The following is a 21,317-nucleotide window of genomic DNA, read 5'->3' as shown; positions in this document are numbered from 1 at the left end:
CAAAAACCTGAAAGCAAGAATGACCAAGAACAGCTTTTATCTCACTGCTATAAGACAATTAAATGGCTCTCTAGTACGACAAGGGCTCTTGACCCCGCAGTCTATCTCATGATGGCGTTACACCTTGTTGCCTGTATACACAACACGTTTTCTGCACCGTTACGCTATACGGCACTTTGTTATTGCTTTACTTTATACTACCTCAGTGCACAGTTGCTGTCAAATGATCTATATGGGTGGCATGCAAAACAGAACTTTTCATTCTAACTTGGTACTGTATATGTGACAATAATAAACCAATTTACCCACAGCTCTGTGCCTTGGGGACAGATGCAATTTATTTATGAAAGGTATGAGAACATTGACATTTACAAATCAGCTCCAGTTGCTCTGTCTTGTTTTGTAAACAGTTGAATGTCCTTGGAATATCTTCTTTATTTTAAATTCCTAATCAATTATGTAATTCACTGGTATTTTCAGATCCAATAAAACCATAATAACTCTCTCTTTATTACTGACGATCCATTTCCAGTCTCTAATTCTGTTGCACATAATGGCCTATTTTAGATACACAGATCTAATGAAAACCAGACTATTAATAGCAATGTATTTTCCATCTCTATGATCGTGTCCAGCCTTATAATCCTTTGATTATAGAGGGGTCCGCTAAGAACGCCAGTTGGCTACACTGTAAACTGAAGTCACTGGAGGACCCTCCTTCATTATCCACATGCCAACCCAAAGTAACATCTACAAAAATATGGAACTTCACCAACCCCATCATCTCCCCCAATGGTTTGCTATTGGTTACCAGATTATGATGCCAGTCAGTGCAGGAAAGCGAGTGTCCAACTAAAATTTCCACATTGTTGAATTCCCACTTCACTCTATTGTTATAAGAGGAGGAGTTCACGGCCTCTGAACCAACTTCGGTTTCAGAGAATGCAAGAATTCAAATCCAGACTTCATCACAATGCTGTAGCAAGGTTGCTGAATGTTTTCCAAAGGGCCCAGTCCTGTGACACCCCAGTGCAATCTTCAGACCACTTATTTTCTCCTTTAGTGATTAGCTGGAAAAATGTCTAACAATATAATCATAATAACTTTATGATCATAAAATCATTATATTAAGCCACCTAATGAACAGATATCAGTTTTAAAGATTTGATTTGTTCCCCATTGGCTGCCACACGTTTACTAAAACAACCAAACAACACAAACATTATATAATTTATAGCTCAGAACACAGCAAACAATTGCCATTTGTCAATTAATTGTCACTTTGATGAAAAGAGGTTATTCTTTTACCTCAGTTACACAGATTCCATTACAGCAGACTATGCATGTGACTTAATAAACAGACTATTAATAAAACATTACAGAAACTTCTTGTCTTTTGCTTGAATAGTTAAGGTTACACATTCTATGGTGGAAAGAAACAAAAAATACATTTCATTTAAATAGCTCATTATGTAACAGTAAGCTCGGTGGTATTAGTATTGCCTATCAGACTGATATGGGTCTGAGCCAAAGAGAAACATGATTAGGTGTTGGAATATGCAGAAAAGTGACACTGATTTAGAACCTGGTTCTCGTGCTAACATGCAATAATTCATTTCTGTAAGTCACTCTTACTCTGTGGAGTGACTCACACCTTCGTAAAGGAAAACACAGAACAGAAAGAAAACCAAGAATTTTTAACATGAAGTTTTAACTAAACCATGAAAAAATGTCAAAAGTGCACAGATTCACAAATATTCTCGTGGAAGTTCAAGACCCCAGCAATTACTGTAAACCAGCAGCCTGTCTCTTTTCCCCCCGAAACCATGACTGTAGCGTGGCCAGTTCTGTGAGGACAAGGAGAGGAAAAAGGGCAGCCAGCCGAAATGAAGACTGTGGCACCATGGCTTAAAAAGGTGCCAAAGGTTGATGAGGAAGGAAAGGGTGCAGGGAGAACGCAGAATGGAAATATCCAAGAGACGGTGGTTTCCAGGGCAAGAATGAAAATCCCATTGCACGTGTCAACTATTCAGTGCCAGGATCAGAGATACCTTAGAGCATCTGGAGAGGAACTTGGAAACAAAACTGGTAGAAGAGGGCAGGAGGACTGCAAGCTTATCAGAATTTTCATGCAAATTTAAGCAGCAAGGATCCCAAAGGTGAATACCATTTGATTTCTGTCTGAACTGTGTGCAAGATACAGATATGGAGGAGACTGATCAGGAGAATTAAAGAATGGGTAAAGGGATGACTTGGGAAAGAGTGGTTCTTTTCCGAGGGCCACGGGCTCCTGTGTTATGATAAAGGATTGGGCTTTTGCTCTACTGGGATTCCATCTGTGTCCTTGTAGAGACAGTAAACGGGGAGGTGGCAAATGCATTATTCTCTTAAAGGGAAGAATGGAAGACTAAATCTAAACCAAAAATGAGAAGAGAGCAAGGCAATGAATTACGTATGGAGTGACCCAGATGACTAGAATGTAAAAGCAATGATGCAACTCTGGGACATTGATCAGACCACATTTGGAGCTTTGTGAGCAGTTTCAGGCCCTATATCTAAGAAATGATGTGTTGGCATTGGAAAGGGTCTAAAGAGGTTTACAGGAATGAGAGGGTTCATGCATGAGGAATGTTTGATGGCTCTGGGCCTGTACTCACTGGAGTTTAGAAGAATGAAGCAGGGATCTCATTGAAAACTGCCAAATATGGAAAGGCCTAGATGGAGAGTCTGGGACCAGATGGCACAGCCACACAGCAAAAGGATGACCCTTTAGAGTTGAGATGAGGAGGAATTTCTCCAGCCAGAGAGGAGTGAATCTGTGGAATTCATTACAACAGATAGCTATGGAGGCCAAGTCATTGGGTATATTTAAAGCAAAGGTAGATAGGTTCTTGATTAGTAAGGACATCAAATTTACAAGGATAAGACTGGAGAATGGGGTTGAGAGCGAAACTAAACCAGTCATGATTGAATGGCAGAGCAGACTTGATGGGCCAAATGGCCTAATTCTGCTCCTATGTCTTTTGATCTTATCTCAACAGCTAGGGAGCAAGAAGAGTTAAAGAGTACCCAAGTGTGAAAAAGATGGCTAAGCATAAAGGGGGAGGAATTTCTACAAAAATAGTTAAACTGTGTACCACCATGCACACAGCATCTGAAGTAAAACAGGAAATCTGGAGGTAATCACGGTTTGGGAGAAACATGGCATGGGGAGAGATCGCTGAGGTGCTGAGGGCTGACGACAGAAAGATCAGGACTGGGATATAACTTTGCAAGTATTATGTAGTTAGAAAACTTGATGATGTAAAAATGGAAGTGATGAAGTGGTACTTGTATGGTATTACCACCAGAAGGTTTGTGGATTATCTCAAACCTTGTGTCTATTTAAAAAGCTGGATAAAACATACACATGGAATTATAGCTCAGTATGTAAGATTGGTGCAGCAGCAATAAAATGCAATCCCTGATAAAGGAAAGAAAAGAGGAGCATTTAAAAACAAAAAAAAACCATAATAACAAATAGCATGGATTTCAAAAAGTAAGGAGTTTTGCAATTTCCAACAACTTCTCCAGATATTCGAGAAAGGAAGTCCTGTATTCAAGAAAGGGAGAAAGGAAATTATAGACCAGTGAGTCTTACTTCAGTGGCTGGTAAGTTGATGGAGAAGACCCTGAGAGGCAGGATTTATGAACATTTGGAGAGGCATCATATGATTTGGAATAGTCAGCATGGCTTTGTCAAAGGCAGGTTGTGTTTTACGAGCCTAATTCAATTTTTTGAGCCTGTGACTAAACACATTAATGGAGATAGAGCAGTACATGTAGTGTATATGGATTTCAGCAAGGTATTTGATAAGGTACCCCATGCAAGGTTTATTGAGAAAGTAAGGAGGCATGGGATCCAAGGGGACTTTGCTTTGTGGATCCAGAAATGGCTTGACCACAGAAGGCAAAGAGTGGCTGTAGATGGGTCATATTCTGCATGGAGGTCGGTCACCAGTGGAGTGCCTCAGGGATCTGTTCTGGGATCCTTACTCTTTGTGATTTTTATAAATGACCTGGATGAGGAAGTGGAGGGATGGGTTAGTAAGTTTGCTAATGACACAAAGGTTGGGGGTGCTGTGGATAATGTGGAGGGCTGTCAGGGTTACAGCGGTACATTGATAGGATGCAAAACGGGGCTGAGAAGTGGCAGACAGAGTTCAACCCAGATAAGTGTGAGGTGGTTCATTTTGGTAGGTCAAATATGATGGCAGAATATAGTATTAATGGTAAGGCTCTTGGCAGTGTGGAGAATCAGAGGGATCTTGGGGTCTGAGTCCATAGGACACTCAAAGCTGCTGCGCAGGTTGACTCTGTGGTTAAGAAGGTATACGGTGCATTGGCCTTCATCAATCATGGGATTGAGTTTAGGAGGAGAGAGGTAATATTGCAGCTATATAGAACCCTGGCCAGACCCCACTTGGAGTACTGTGCTCAGTTCTGGTTGCCTCACTACAGGAAGGATGTGGAAACCATAAAGAGGGTGCAGAGAAGATTTACAAGGATGTTGCCTGGATTGGGGAGCATATCTCATGAGAATAGGTTGCATGAACTCAGCCTTTTCTCCTTGGAGCGACAGAGGATGAGAAGTGACCTGATAGAGGTGTATAAAATGATGAGAAGCAGTGATTGTGTGGATAGTCAGAGGCTTGTTCCCAGGACTGAAATGGCTAGCGTGAGAGGGCACAGTTTTAAAGTGCTTGGGAGTAGGTACAGAGGAGATGTCAGGGGTAGGTTTTTTTACACAGAGAGTGGTGAGTGCGTGGAATGGGCTGCCAGTGACGGTGGTGGAGGCGGATACGATAGGGTCTTTTAAGAGACTCCTGGACAGGTACATGGAGCTTAGAAAAATAGAGGGCTATGAGTAACCTAGGTAATTTCTAAGGTATGGACATGTTCGGCACAGCATTGAGGGCCAAAGGGCCTGTATTATGCGTAGGTTTACTATGTTTTGCTGTTCCTACGTTTCTATATGCCTCCCCCTTCCCTCCCTGACCTGTTGGGTGTTTCCAGAATTTTCTGTTCTTATTTTAAAAAGTGAAGTTTGACTTGTCTGACAAAGATAACAAAGACAACTGCAATGCTGAACACTTAATTTAGGGTGATTTTCAAAAGAAATTCAGTAGGGCATTCCATGGTAACCTGATGGATAAAGTCAGAGAATGCATAGTCATGTAGCTGAGGTAATCAGTGTGGCAGTATAAGGAGCACTGCCCTTCCCACCACATTAACAACATAGGCTTTCTAAAGACTTGTGGCCAGCCCTGTAAGTTGTCCGTAGCTTACAGAAGAGTGGGTAGAGTCTGCGGGGTGTCGATAAGATTACAGGGAGAATAACAAAAATGGGATGAGAGTAATGGGAGTTCAGTGGTTAATATGGACTCAGTGGGCAGTGTGTTCTGCTTCTATGTTGTATGACTCTAGGATCAAGAGCAAAGTCTCTATATTTGCAGATGGTGCTCAGCTGGGATGGATACAGAACGTGGTGGATATAGCCCAGTCCATCAGGGTCAAAGCCCTCCCCTCCACTGAGCTTCTTTACAAGGTGTGCTGCCACAAGAAAGCAGCAACCATTATCAGGAACCCCCACCATCCAGGCCATGTTCCCTTCTCATTACTACTATCAGGCAAGAGGAACAGAGGCATTGGGTCCCACACCGCCAGGTTCAGGAACATTATTACCCTATAACCATCAGGCTCCTGACTGGTGTGGATAACCTCACTCACCACAACCTACGGATTGACTTTCAAGAACTCTGCAACTCATGATCTCAGTATTATTTATTTTTATTTCCATTATTTGTCTCCTTTTGCTCATTGGTTGTTTGTCAGTCTTTGCTTATGTACAGCTTTTCATAAATTTTGTTGTATTTCTTTATATTTCTGTAAATGCATAAAAGGATATAGATCTCAAGGTAGGATATTATGTCATATTGTACTTTAACAATAAACTTACTTTGACTTTAACTTGTCTTTTAATGAGCATTGCAACAAGTTAAAAAAGACATTAAAGAACTGTCAGAGTGGGAAGAAAATTGGGAGATAAAGCTGAACAGAGATACATATGGAGCCAGTGATCATTAATGGAGAATGTGTGGAGCAGGTTAAGACCTACAAGTATCTGGGAGTACAGTTAGACGAGAAGCTTGACTGGACTGCCAACACAGATGCCTTGTGCAGGAAGGCACAGAGTCGAATGTACTTCCTAAGAAGGTTGGCGTCATTCAATGTCTGTAGTGAGATGCTGAAGATGTTCTATAGGTCAGTTGTGGAGAGCGCCCTCTTCTTTGTGGTGGCGTGTTGGGGAGGAAGCATTAAGAAGAGGGACGCCTCACGTCTTAATAAGCTGGTAAGGAAGGCGGGCTCTGTCGTGGGCAAAGTACTGGAGAGTTTAACATTGGTAGCTGAGCGAAGGGCGCTGAGTAGGCTACGGTCAATTATGGATAACTCTGAACATCCTCTACATAGCACCATCCAGAGACAGAGAAGCAGTTTCAGTGACAGGTTACTATCGATGCAATGCTCCTCAGACAGGATGAAGAGGTCAATACTCCCCAATGCCATTAGGCTTTACAATTCTACCGCCAGGACTTAAGAACTTTTTAAAAGCTATTATTAATGCTTTTTGAGATGGTGATTTAGATGCATATCATATTTTTTTACTGAGTTAAGTATTGTATGTAATTAGTTTTGCTACAACAAGTGTATGGGACATTGGAAAAAAAGTTGAATTTCCCCATGGGGATGAATAAAGTATCTATCTATCTATCTATCTATCTATGTGAGATGGCATATATTGGTGGTAAGAACGGGGAGCTATTTGTTACTCAAAGGTGCAAGTCCAGATAAAGGAACACAGGAACTGTCGTGACTGTCTGTGGGGAAGATGAGTTTGTTTCAGGGTTGTATACTGCATACACACTTTTATAATAAATGCACTTTGTACTTTTGATCTCCACTTAGTGATTTTTTTCAATGTACTTGTGCATATGATAATAAACTACTTTGACTTTAATTCTAAAAGTTGTGCCATAGATTAGTATAAAAGGGGAAAAAAAAGTGCCAGAAATCATATCTTGTGAGATACAATTGAAAGGTACAGCAGTTATGCTAACCCAGGCTAAACTTGTGGTACGCAGACTGCACAGCAGTAGACAGGAGGGCTCTACAGCGGGTAGCTAAAACTGCCCAGCGCATCACCGACACCAGTCTGCCAATTCTGAATCTTGAATTTTAACTGCGGAAAGTCAAGAGGAAGCTCTTCGAGCACAAATGGCCTTATATCTAATCTAATACTGTAGTTTGTTCACTTGGTGAAATATAATTTTACGCATGGAGCATGTTAAGTGATGGTGTCCTAATACAATAGACCAGAACACTGAGGAACAGCAGAAGTGTAAAAGCTTAATTTCTGAACAAAATAAACTTCCAATTAGCACTTAAATCTAACAAGCAATTATTCTGTCATAACAAATCCAGATTCTTTTTTTTTTTTTTTTAAATTTTATTTAATTGAATTTTTAAATGATTACAAGTGTAGAAAAAAAAAAGTATGTGACCCTTCCCCCCTCCCCTTAATCCCTCCCCCCTAAATCCAGATTCTTAGTCAATTCTGCTGTTGGTAAGATACCTGACAAATTACTTGTTTGCTAAGCCTTTCTGACAATAATGTTGACGGATCCTTTGGCATCACAGAGCCTGTTGCTGTCAAAATCCACCATAAGTTTCCGCAAACCAGTCTTGAAGGGTGTAAACGTTGCAGTCACCACAACTTCTTCACCTGAGCCAATGACAGCAACTCTATATTCATTTGGGGTGGGGGGAAAAAAAGAAATAGAAATAATAAAAAATGTAAAACAGGTGTCTTCTAGTTAGTTCCTATCTGACTCCATTAGATTAAAATCAAATATCAGGGTAAATGGTCTCACATGGAAATCAATAAGCTCGCGGTTAAAGTACGGGACTTGTTATTCAGAGCCTTTGATCACAAGTCTGGAGATACAAGTTCAAAAGGAACCATGGCAACATTTAAGTTTAGCAAACTAAGTAATTAGGATTTAAAAGAAATCCAGCATCTGATAAAGATATGCAGTGTTTAGACAGACTCTGATGGGGAAGCAACGTGGTAGCTAAAGGTGAAGATGCTGGCAGTGAGCAGCAATGATCCAATGGTTTCTACATGTCATAACAATTCAATGATCTGCAAAGGTATTTGCATGAGATGCCCTGTGGAGGAACACCCAGAATTATCATTATAATGGGAACACACCGTTTTCCTTCCAAAATGTATGGTCAGAAACAGTGAGGGGAATATTTGCAAAGGGAAGACAAATATTGAATGGAAGTACTCAGAAAAAGTCATTACAACAAATTGTCATACTTGGACGGTTGGAAATAATCAAGCTGAAATGAAAATGCTCCAGTGTTGATTTATATCTATTTATTTTTGTCATGGATGTGGAATATTTTATTTTTAGTACCAAATCTTGTGTCACTATAATCCTACCATGTTCTAGTTGAGAAGTATTAATGGTCTCAGTACACCAGTGAATCCTGGCATTTGTCTGGTGCCTTTCAAAATTGAAACTGAAGGAAGCACAACCAGTTCAATCAGAGAGTAAAAGGACACACAACAGATAAACAGGGTTGGAGGATAATTTGTCCTTTTTTCATTTTTTTGTGCAGATGAGAGTGCAAATGGCAGTGGACTGAACCTGACCTGAGAGTAAACAGGTGGCAGCCTTATTCCTAGGAGATAATGTGAAGTTCCCCCCCCCACCCCCAGCTGTCCTGTGTCCTGCTAACACCTAAATCTACCTCTGTTGCAGACCTTCCTTCAGAACTAGTACAAGGTCCATTGTGACAAGAAGAACTTGTAGAGAAAATGACAGTGTGACTCTGACTTTGTTGTGAAAAAAGCCCAGGCTAAATGTTACCACCTATCTGAATGTCACCAGCATTCACTGTAAAGGGTGCTGGTGCCACTGGGATCCCAGTTCCACTCCACACTGTCCCTCACACAATTCAAAATGCCTCAGTCTATGCCTTCACCCAACATGACCTGCACAACTGCAGACATGGGGGATAAGTGATAGTTAACAGTTGCATTGAGTTGGAAGGGCCTGTTACAGTGCTATATCTTTAAATCAATAAAAGAAATCATCTTCAGAAACAGGAGCAGGATTAGGTTATCTGGCCCATTGAGTCTGCTCTGCCACTCAGTAAGATCATGCAGACCTGCTGTTGACTCAGTTCCACCTCCCTGCCTTTTCCCCAGGACCCTTCATTCCCCTGCTATGCAAAATACCGTGGCTACAAGAGCAAGTTATCCTGGAACGTGATCGTGGATCAGTCTTCACTTTCATAAGTACAGCTCCAACAACAATTAGAAAGTTTAACATCATCCAGGACCAAGCATTTGACTTGTGTAAAACATTAATTCCCTCTGCTATTGGGGCATTGTGTATACAGTGTATTCAATCTACAAAATGAACTGCAGTTACTCACCTGGGTTACTCCGACAGTATCTCCAAACCTGTGACCTTTACCCCCAAGATGTATGAGGGGCACCGCCACCTGCGGGTTGCCCTCCAGATCCCATGCTATCCCTTTTGGAATATTTCTCCATTCCTCCCCTGTAACTGGGACGAAATCGCTACCTAACAATCTCCCATCTAACAGCACAGAGGAAGTACCTCGAGCAGGTTAGGAAGGGCCTCACCACTACTTTGTCAAGGGCATGGGGGAGCGGAAACAAATGCTGCAGCACCAGGAACAATCACATCCCATAAAGTGGCAAAACAAATTCATGGTTCAAGATGCATTTCCCACAGGAATTAGAGCCACTAGGTTTAGGAGTAGGATTGACCCATTTGGACCCCTGTTTCTGCTTCTCCATTCAATTAGATATCTCAGCAGGCACCAGTTTCTTGTACTGACACTCATTTTCCTCAGGATCAAAGAGTCTATCCATTTCTGTCTTGAATGTAGTCATCAACTCGACCTCCTCACTCTCCTTTGAGTAGGAAATTTCTCCTCACACGTCCTGAATGTTTGACCCTTTGTTTTGAGAATGTGACTCATGGTTATTGACACCCAAATCCGGGAAAATATTAATCCACAGCTGACCTGTGAAACCCTGAAAGAATTTTGCACATTTCAATGAGTTGACCTCAACAACCCTCCAGACACAAAAGGAATCTTAGCCTGCTAAGTCTCAGAGTTGTAGGGAATTGCTTAACTTTTAATGTCCCAAAGTCACAAGGAGTCATTTAGCATCCAGTGTCCCAGAGACAGAGGGATTTATTTAACCTACAAGTCACAGAGAATCCCAGAGCCACAGGAGTCATTTAATTAGCACACAGAGTCATTGAACTCCTAACTTTACAGAGATACAGTAAACTGATAAATCATCAGTATCTGAAATCGCAGACATTAAATAGATACATTGAAAATCCTACTATGCTCTTTAGTATCTACCCACAAGATAGGTAATCTGCAAGCATTCAGACACATAATAACTCTCAAAACTGCCACGCCTAAAATTCACCTTGTTTTTTTTTGGACAGTGATATCAGGAACGGGTATTAATATATTATTTTCTGTCACTAATTGTTATTTAAAAAACTCCTTCAGCAATTAACTAGGTTTTGAATGTTCATGTTCCGTAACATGCCTTAATTTACTGAGACGTTGAGGATTTTACTCACGGAGAATCAATTTGCTGTAGCTCCGTGAGTCCACTGCCCTCTATGCTGAAGACGCCTTTAGTTAGTGCGATGGGAAGAGGATTTACAAATTTTATTTGAGCAGTCAGCTTCTTGTGGAGAATTGCTTCACCTTCAACCTACAGAGTGGAAAGACCAGCCTTTATCACATGTGTAAGAATGCAGAGAGAGAAATCCATTTTGATTGAACATGAATTAACTTTTGATTTTCATATATAAATGGTAATTTAAAACAAAGCCAGTTCTGGTGGACTGAACAGCTGAGACCTACAGTGAGATCCAACAGCTGGGAGGAAAGTACTGCAAAGCTCCGTAGAGAGCAAAGGGTAGAAGGCATTACGGTCATTCACCGCGAAGGACGACTCCAGTTTGGCACGCTCCTTTGTACATGGACTTCCAAGGTCGAGAGAGTGGAACTGCCCAGTGCAATAGCTTTTCCACTTTAAAAACTCTCCCACACAGCTGTCCTGTCATCTTCTGGAATGATGGACAACCACCACAGTAATTTTTTTAAAAAGTTAACATTAACCAAAAAATACATTACTGGATTTTCCGAGCTCACTTCAGGGAGCATAATTTTAAGGAGATTGGAGGAAAGTGAAGGGAGGATGTCAGAGGTCAGTACTTTTCACAGAGTGGTGGGTACAGGGGTTGGTGGTAGAGGCAGATACATCAGGGACACTGTTTAAAATTTGAATTTGTTTAAAAAAATCAGAAAATCTCTGTTTTTAAGCTGTTTTGTCTGAATTTAAGTGTTGGGCTTGATTTTAGACTTTCAAAAACCAAGGTATAATATAATGTTCTGTAGAAATCATGAGTGTCTTTTTTGTAATAACTCCCAATACTTACCCAGCCGGAGATACGGCTTGACTCATTTTGTTTCAAACGTGCATGCACACTTCAAACTAAATCCATTAACCTTAGATTTTATAAACTTTCAGAATCTCATTGAGAATCGGGTATATTGTGACTGACGGATAGGACATGAATTTAGTTGTTTTGCAGCAGGATTACAATGGAGAATCATAAAATGACAATAAATTACAAAAATAAATAGTGCTACAAGAGGAATCATGAATGAGTGTTCATGAGTCCTTGCGCTGATCAGAAATCTGATGGCAGAGAGGAAGAAGTTAGTCCAAGAGATTGAGTGTGGGTCTTCTGGTTCCGGTATCTCTGTCTGACTCCTGATCAGATAAAAAGAACTTAGATTTGCAATGGAGTAATTTCTTCAGACAAGCTTGAAGATGCTATTTCTTTTGTCTGAGGTATTGTATTTATATGAGGACAGTTTCCCAGGAACTTGGAGCACTGAGTTACCTGATCAAGGAGCTCCTTATACAAACCTGGCAACACAGATAAGAGAGGGTGTCACAAGTCCTAAATCGTGCGAGTGCATGCATGATGCTGTCACCAAATCCTGGACCAGGATGTGCCATCACAAGATTCAAACATTGATCCAGCGGTGGATCCACAGATGAAGAGCAGGACCTCCAGGTCGTAATCTCTGGATTACTCCCAGTACCGCATGCTGGTCAGGGCAGGAATAGGCTGACGGTACAGATGAATGAGTGGTTGAGAAGTGGTGCAGGGGGTAGTGTTTCCAGTTTTTGGACCTTTGGGATCTCTTCTAGGGAAGGAATAACCTGTACAAAAAGGATGGGTTACACCGGAACCAGAGGGGGACCAACATCCAGGCAGGCTTGTTAGAGCTGTTCAAGGAAAGTTTAAATTAATCTGGCAGGGGGTTGGGAACCAGAATGATAGGGCTGAGGAAGGAGCAGTTGTGATACAAGTTGATGCATTGTGTGTAGTGAGACTGTGAGGAAGAGCTGGCAGATATTAGGGCAAAATTGGGATGACTTTAAGTGTAACATGAGGGAAAAAATTGAAGAGTGATGAACCCATGGCTGGAAGTGTTATATTTGAATGCATGCAATATGTGGAATACGGTAGATGATCTTGTAGCAGAGTTAAGAGATTGGCAGGTATGACGTTATGGGCAACACAGTGTCGTGGCTGAAAGAAGCTCATAGTTGGGTGCTTAACATCCAAGGATACACATTGTATCAAAAGGACAAGCAGGTAGGCAGAGGGGTGGCATAGCTCTGTTGATAGAAAAATGAAATAAAATCTTAGAAAGAGGTGTTATAGGATCAGAAGATGTGGAATCCTTGTGGGTAGAGTTAAGAAACCAAAATTGCAAAAAGATCCTGATGGGAGTTATATACAGGCCTCCAAACAGTCGCCAGGATGTGGGATGTAAATTGCAATGGGAGGTAGAAAAGGCATGCATTAAGTGCAATGTTATGATAGTCAAGGGGAATCTCAATTTGCAGACAGATTGGGAAAATCAGGTTGGCGCTAGATTCCAAGAGAGGGAATTTATAAAGTGCCTACAAGGTGGCTTTTTAGAAAAGTTTGCAGTTGAGCCCAGTTGGGGAAATGCAATTTTGGATTCGGGGTTGTGTAATGAAGCAGATTTGATTAGGGAGCTTAAGGTAAAGGAACACTTCAGAGTCAGTGTTCATAACATGATAGAATTCACCCTGCAGGCAAACGTATCAGTATTACAGTGAAGTAAAGGGAATTACAGAGGCATGAGAAAAGAGCTGGCCGAAGTAGATTGAAGGGGGACACTGTCAGGGATGACAGGAGAACAGCAGTAGCAGCAGTTTCTGGAAGCAATTCAGAAGCTGCAGGATAGATGAAGTAGTATTCTAAAGGGAGATGAGGCAACCATGGCTGACAAGAGAAGTCACAGCATAAAAACAAAAAGAGGGCAGATAATATACCAAAAGTTAGTAAGATGTTAGAGAATTGGGGAGCTTTTAAAAAACATAAGAAGGCAATGAAAAAGCCATGAGGAGAGAAAAATATATAAAGATATATAACATCAATAGAAAAACCAATACATAAAGAGTGAAAGAGAGGTGAGAGTGGATATCAGACGACTCAAAAATGACACTAGAGAAGTAGTAATGGGGGAGAAAGAAACGGCGGATGAAGGTAATAACTACTTTGCATCAGCCTTCACTGTGAAAGACACAAGCAGAATGCCAGAAATTCAAGAGCGTCGGGGGTAGAAGAGAATTGAGTTGCTATTATTAAGGATAAGGTGCTCCGGAAGCTGAAAGGTCTGAAGGTAGATGAGTCCCCTGGGCCAGATGGACGATACCTCAGGGCTCTGAAAGAGCCAGCTGAGCAGATTGTGGAGACATTTGTAATGATCTTTCAAGAATCACTAGATCCAGCAATAATTCTGGACTGGAAAATTGCAAATGTCACTCCAATCTTTAAGAAGGGAGGTTGGCAGAAGAAAGGAAGGTATAGGCCATTTAGCCTGACCTCAGTGGTTGGGAAGATGTGTGAGTCCATTATTAAGGATGAGGTTTCTGGATACTTGAGGCACATGATAAAATAGTCAGCAGAGCTTCCTTAAGGGGAAATCTTGCATAACAATCAGTTGGAATTCTTTGAAGAAATAACAGGCAGGAAAGACAAAGGAGAGTCAGTGGATGTTGTTTAATTGGATTTTCAGAAGGCCTCTGACAAAGTGTCACACATGAGGCTGCTTAACAAGATAAGAGCCCATGGTATTACAGGAAAGATACTAGCATGGATATAAGATTGGCTGATTGGCAGGGGGCAAAGAGAGGAAATAAATGGGCCGTATTCTGGTTGGCTGCTGGTGACTAGTGACGATTAACAGGGGTTGGTATTGGGGTTACTTCTTTTCACATTATATGTTAATGCTTTGGATGACTTGATTTGATGGCTTTATGACCAGGTTTGTGAATGACACAGAGGTAGGCAGAGGGGCAGGTGGTGTCCAGGAAGCAGGGAGTCTGCAGAAGGACTTGGTCATATCCGGAGAATGGGCAAAGAACTGGCAGATGGAATGTAGTGTGGCGAAGTGTATGGTCATAGCCTTTGGTAGAAAGCATTAAGGCATAAACTATTTTCTAAATGGAGAGAAAATTCAAACATCAGTTGCAAAGGGGCTTGTGCAGGGTTCCTTAAAGGTTCACCTGCAGGTTGAGTCGGTGATAATGTAGGCAGATGCAATGGTAGCAATCATTTTGAGAGGACTAGAATATAAGAGCAAGGATGCAGTGCTGAGGTTTTATAGGGGCATTGGTCAGACCGCACTTCAAGGTTCAAAGTTCAAAGTAAATATTTGTCATCACATACAACCCTGGGATTCATTTTCTTGCGAACACACACAGTCAATCACAGGAACACAAGAAACATAATAGTATCAAGGAAACACCGTACACGGTAGGATGGACAACCAACCAATTTGTAAAAGACAACAAACAGTGCAAATACAAAGGAGGATAAACAAATAAATAAATAAATAAATAGGTGATAAATATCTAGAATATGAGCTGAAGAGGCCATAAGTTATGGGAACATTTCAGTGATAGGGCAAGTGAATTTGAATGTAATTATCCCCACTGGCTCAACAGCCTGGTGGCTGAGGGGTAATAACTGGCGGTGTGGATCCTGAGGCTCCGGGAGGCAGCAGTGAGAAGAGAGAATGGCCTGGGTGGTGAGGGTCCTTGATGATGGACGCTGCTTTCCTGCAACAGTGCTCAATAGTTGGGAGGCCTCTACCTGTGATGGACTGGGCTGTTTCCATGACTCTTTGTCGGATATTCCATTCAAGGGTATAGCTGTTTCCATGCCAGGCTCTGATGAAACCGTTCAACGTACTCTCCACCACACACCTATGTCAAAGTTTTAGATGTCATGCTGAATCTTCACAAACTTCTAAGGAAGTTTGTCATGATTTCTTAGTAATTGCATTTACGTGCTGGACCCGAGACGGATCCCATGTAATGATAACACTGAGGAATTTGAAGTTGCTGTCAGTCTCCATCTCTGATCCTCTGATGAAGACTGACTCATGGACCTCCAGCTTTCTCCTCCTCAAGTTCATAATTAGCTTCTCCGTCTTGCTGACATTGAGTGAGAGGCTGTTGTTGTGGCACCACTCAGCAAGGTTTTTGATCTCCCTCCTATATGCTGATTGGTCACCATCTTTGATTCAGCCAACAGTGGTGTCATTGGCAAACTTGAATATAGCATTGGAGCTGAGCTTATCCACACAGTCATTAATGTAAAGCAAGTAGAGCTGAGGACTAAGCACACAGCCTTGTGAAGCACCCGTGCTGATGGAGATCGTGGAGGAGATGTTGTTGCCAATTGAAAAAATCGAGGACCCAATTGCACAGGGAGGAATTGAGGCTGAGGTCTTGAAGCTTATTGATTACTTTTGAGGGGATGATAGTATTGAATGCTGAGCTATAATTGATAAAATGCATCCTGATTTATACATCTTTGCTGTCCATATGTTCCAGGGTTGAGTGAAGTGAAATGGCATCTGCTGTGGACCTGTTGTGTTGGTGGGTAAATTAGAGCAGATCCAAGTCACTTCCCAGGCAGGAGTTGATATGTTTCATCACTATCCTCCCAAAGCACTGCATCACGGTGGATGTAACTGCTACTGGATGATAGTCATTGAGGCAGGTTACCAAGTTCTAAGGAATCGGTATAATTGAAGCCTGCTTAAAGCAGATGGGTGCCTCAGACTGTGAAGCAAGAGATTAGAGATCCCAGTGAATACTCCAGCCAATTGATCAGCAGTCGTTAGTAGTTTTATCATGAGCAGTTTTGGGCCCCTTACCTAAGAAAAGATGTGCTGGCATTGGAGAGGGTCCAGAGGAAGGTGGTGAGAATGATTCTGGGAATTAAAAGGGAAATATATGAAGAGCGTTTAATGGCTAAGGGCCTGTACTCGCCTCAAAGATTATAGGGAGAAGGCAGAAGGATGTGGTTGAGAGGGATAATACATCAGCCATGATGGGATAGTAGAGCAGACTTGATGGACCAAAAAGCCTAATTCTGCTCCTATGTCTTATGATTATACTTCAAAACCCAAGGTTCCTTTTGTTGCCCTGTTGGTTTCCTTTCTGACTTTTATTCTTACCTTCACAGCAAGCCGAGGCACTTTCAGAACAATATCCTTCTCCTTCAGGCTCACTTCAGACATATTCTCAGTTACAAGCATGGCAGTCAATCGAATTAAATTGTGCTCAGTGATGTGTTCACCATAATCCTCATATCTCAGTCTCAGAAGTTCTTTTTTCTCTAATAAAAGCAACAACTTTTGTTAAACCATAACACATGACTTTAAATGTGGGCACAGCAAAAGCTGGAATACAAATAAAAGTGAAAAGTAAGTGAAAATATAGTTGTCCCATGCTATAAGGTCTCAAAGCATGCTGAAAGGGGATAATGATGCGTTGGTGCCCCATTTAAAATTTAGTAGGCAAGACGTGGTGGAAAGCAACCTAGTAATACTGCCATCTTCTCACTCTACTGTGGAGATCTGATTAGATTTGCACAGCTCATTGTTTTATTTGTATGGTTAGGCTTCTCATCGAGTCTCTTGTAATACTTATCGATCATTTCTGAGAGCTTACCAAACAATTGGTATAGATCGGGTCACAAGAAGAGAACAGTCCACAGAAGACTTTGCTGGCCAATGGTTTTAGAGAAATTTCACATTTTTTATACCAAGCTCTCCTGATTATGTGATGAACTCATATAATCTTGGGAGAAAAAGGAGTATGAGATGGCTATGGCAGAGAAAAGTAAGAAGAATCCTCAGTGATTTTTTTTTAAAGTACTGTATATTAAGGAAAAAGAGTGACTAGGGAGAATATAGGACCCTCAAGAACAAGAAGAAACTCTTTGTCTGAGGCTGCAGGAGATGGGGAAAGTTCTCATTGATCATTTCTCCCTTCTGCTTTTAGCAAGTGAAGACTTGGGAATCTGGTAACGTTAATGAGGATATGTTGGGAGTGGATGAGCTGCTGCATGTGTTCCGACACATCTCCAGGTTCTGATGAGGTATATGCAAGAACACTAGGGGAAGCTAAAGAAGAAACTGCAAGAGCCCTTGCTGAGATAGTTGTAAATCAGAGTGAAGAAAGCTTTATCCACACCGGTCTTCATCAGTTATGGCAGTGAACATTGAAGTTGGGAGGTTATGCTGCTGACAAGATGTTGATGAAGCTGCACTTGGAACATTGTGTTTGGTTTTGGTCACCCTGTTGTAGGAAAAATATATTTAAATGAGAAAGAGTGTAAAAAAAAGATTTAAAAGGATGTTACCAGGACTCGAGGGACTCTGTTATTGAGAGAAGTCAGATAAGGCCGAGCCTTTACTCTATGGAGCACAGGACACCATGGGGTGATCTCACAGAGGTATATAAAATCATGAGGGACATAGGCAGAGTGAGCTGTCTTTTTTCCAGGGTTGGGGAATCGAAAACTAGAGCGCATGCATAGCTTTAAGCTTAGAGGTGAAAGGTTTAATAAGGAGCTGAGTGGCAATTTTTTTTACACAGCAGCTGGTAGATTTATCAAGCCAGCTGGCAGAGGAAGTGGTTAAGGCAGGTATGTTAGGTACATTTAAGTAGTATGTGGACAGGTATGTGGATGACAAGGGTCTATAGAGATTAGGCTGATGTGTTGGGAAATGAGATTAAATGAAGATACACCTTTGTCAGCATTGACAAGTATGGGTTGAGGGGCCTTTTTCCATGCTGTACAACCATGAATCTATGTCTGTTTCAACCAAAAAAAAAGATAAATCTATATTTTCTTAAATCAATGTGCATCTCATGTGATACTCAGCCACACAAACAAGGAAATTTTCAAATCTTGATTTTGGAAAGTTTTAAAAATAAAATCTATCTTCACTTATATTGGGCTGGGAATTCTGGTCACCCCAGTGCATTTTGGGAATTTTGATGATCCCAGTGTGTGTTGGGAATTCTGGTGATCCCAATGTGTGTTTTGCAATTATCATTCAACAATGTTATTATCTTTCATATGCAATCAGTCAGATCTTCACCAATGAAGTACTATATTCTACCCATATAGTTGGGCCCAATGAACACCAATTATATCAGAGTAGTATGATTCAGCGTCAAACTAGAAATAATCGCAACATCTCTCATAGGGCAACAATAATAGATTCAGAACATCATCAATCCAATTCCTCCATTTCTCTGGCTGAGTACTCGTTGAGCACCACTCAATATCTCCCTGACACATTCAAATTTCACCAAATCCATGCCTTCTAACCTTGTAGGAGGACAGGTTGAGAGACCACTGCATGACACCATTAAGAAAAGCAAGTGTAATCAATCACTGTAGAATTGCTACTTGTGTGTAATTACCTGAGGCAGCTTTTAATACGAATTTAACCGACCTCCTGCTGAATTGCTTTAAAATGGCCCCTGAATAAGTTATAGCACTTGCAGACAGAATCATATCGATGTCCTTGTCTGTAAAGCTGATATTAGCAATATCAAAATAGACACTGAAATCGCTTCCAAGAACTGCATAAACGTGTTTGATGGTGACTTTTAAGTCTTGGTGCTCGGCCTCAGCGGGTTGGATTTTCTTTCCTGCTTTATTGTAGATTTCCCGTTCCTTTTTGGAACCTGTGAAGTGGAAGATATTATCAACACCGTTCGAAGTTGGGTTTTGATAACTGCATTCTCAAACAGCTCCGGAAGCAGTGATATTAAAACCCTGGAAATGGCATGAACATTGATCTATCCAACTTCCAGTAATTTTCTTCTCCACCTTCCCTCTTTTTCATTTCCCCACTCATCTCTTCTCCTCATCTGCCTATTACCTCTCCCTGGTGTCCTTCCACCTTGCCTTTCTCCCATGGTCTACTCTCCTCTCCTATCAGATTCTTTCTTCTCCAGCTCTTTGCCTTTTCCACCTATCACCTCCCAGTTTCTTTCTTACTATCACCCTCCCACCCACCTGGCTTCAACTACCACCTTCTGGCTTGTACTCCTTCCCCTTATCCCCACCTCCTTATTCAGGAAACTTCCCTCTTCCCTTCCAGTCCTGAGGAAGGGTCTCGGCCTGAAACAGTGACGGCTTATTCCTCTGCCGCCTGCCCTGCTGAATTCCTCCAGCATTTTGTCTGTGTTACCATGGATTTCCAGCATCTGCAGAATCTCTTGTGTTTACTTCATCTGAGCCTGGACTTCAGACCACCTGGCCTAATTGACATACAACTCTATAGGATCAGGAGTACAATTAGTTCAAGTTTACTCCCACAATCTTCTAACTTTGTAGAAGATCGGCAGTGAAGCAGTAATTACAAATATAAGACTCGTACTGGTTGCTAAATCTGGGTCTGTATAAAAGATACACTTGAGAAGATTTAGAGAGAAGATATACAATTGATAGAAATTTGTGAATGGAACTCACTACTCTTAGCTTCTATCAAAATGTGGATTTCACACCCTGGTGCAGTTTCTATAGCACTTAAACCAAGTGTCATAGCAAAGACCTCGATTAATTTGGCCACCTAATCTGGAGCACAGTACAGTAACGACCACTCTATTACATCTGAAAACTTGATAAATATATCCTTTAAAAATGTAACACAGTTACTTATTTACATCTCCATTATGCAGACTGAGAAATGCATCAACAGTGATTCATAAAATTAAATTTATCCATTTAGATGGCTGAGTGCATTCATTCATTTGCTTTGCATCTGCCCACAAAGATCAGGGATTGCCTGGATCTGATTTGTGGTCTAGATTATAACCTAGTCTTGGCATCAGGACAATGGACACTTCAACTTTGTTCCAAAGTGTCTTTGAAGAGTTAAAACAATAAGCAAGATTAATTGATGCGTGAAAAACCCGCCTGCACTGCTGCCAAACCAAATTAAATGACATGAAACCAAAAAATTGTCCATTTTATTACTTACAAAGGTAGAATAAGTTCTTACCCTCTGGGTATTTATAATCCAATGTGATATCTTCTTTTTTGTCCGAGTAAGGACTTTTGGTAATAATGTGTTTTCCCACCGTGTCTTGTTTGCGTAGTAGTTCTTTCATTGTTCCATCTTTTTTCATTATCCAGTAAACCACGTCTGCATTGACCTCCGCGTAGATGAACACCGTGTCATATTTGACATCCATCTGACCTTCTTTTATCGCTTTGACGGGGGAAGGACCACAGCAGAATATCCCTAATGAGATAGGAGCACCAGAGTGAAAGATGCGGAAGGTGGATTCTGTAATTTTATCCTGTTCATCTACTGAGGGCAGTGACAGATTACAGACATTGCATTCTCTTGCCCTCCCCAGGAGATCAGGCATCAAGCATGGTCCTTATAGCGTGAGTTTGAGGTGAGGCAAAAACAGACTACCTCCAACTCCACAGGAATATTTTCAAGGGGGTTTATGATGTTGATTTGAACCCCAGCACTGCCTACCCAATAGCACTCCACCCAAACCCGACCACCCCTTCTTCCCTAGCCATAGTCCAGAAACACCATAGTAAGCTAATTTGTTGGAACCCAGAAGTGGTTATTTCATATACAAGTGATACAAATACGATTGATTTGTGCGATGAGCCAGTACATCGTACTCATTTTCAGAGTGAATAAAATAAAAACCTCAAACTACGAAGATATATTGCGAATCT

General features: G+C 41.3%; 1 protein-coding gene across 3 annotated transcripts in view; it reads right to left on the bottom strand.

Annotated features, from left to right (window-relative positions):
* Positions 1-347: 347 nt before the first annotated feature.
* Positions 348-21,317, bottom strand: part of tgm2l (transglutaminase 2, like) — a 37,299-nt gene continuing 16,329 nt past the window's right edge. Inside the window, exons 9-14 of one of the 3 annotated variants that reach the window (XM_073069859.1) lie at positions 20,617-20,859; positions 19,028-19,294; positions 16,765-16,925; positions 10,752-10,888; positions 7,673-7,842; positions 348-1,082 (exon numbers count right to left, since the gene is read on the bottom strand). In XM_073069859.1, coding sequence (XP_072925960.1) covers positions 7,692-7,842; positions 10,752-10,888; positions 16,765-16,925; positions 19,028-19,294; positions 20,617-20,859 — 959 coding nt within the window. In that variant the 3' untranslated portion in view covers positions 348-1,082; positions 7,673-7,691. Of the gene's footprint in view, positions 1,083-3,189; positions 5,926-6,803; positions 7,528-7,646; positions 7,843-10,751; positions 10,889-16,764; positions 16,926-19,027; positions 19,295-20,616; positions 20,860-21,317 lie in introns of those variants that run through there. The other 2 variants (XM_073069860.1, XM_073069858.1) reach the window with 2 other exon arrangements.

This window comes from Hemitrygon akajei, chromosome 17 (genome assembly GCF_048418815.1).
Source record: "Hemitrygon akajei chromosome 17, sHemAka1.3, whole genome shotgun sequence".
NCBI classification, from domain to species: Eukaryota; Metazoa; Chordata; class Chondrichthyes; order Myliobatiformes; family Dasyatidae; genus Hemitrygon; species Hemitrygon akajei.
The sequence above is the reverse complement of the archived record's forward strand: the minus strand, read 5'-3'. Positions and strand labels throughout refer to the sequence as shown.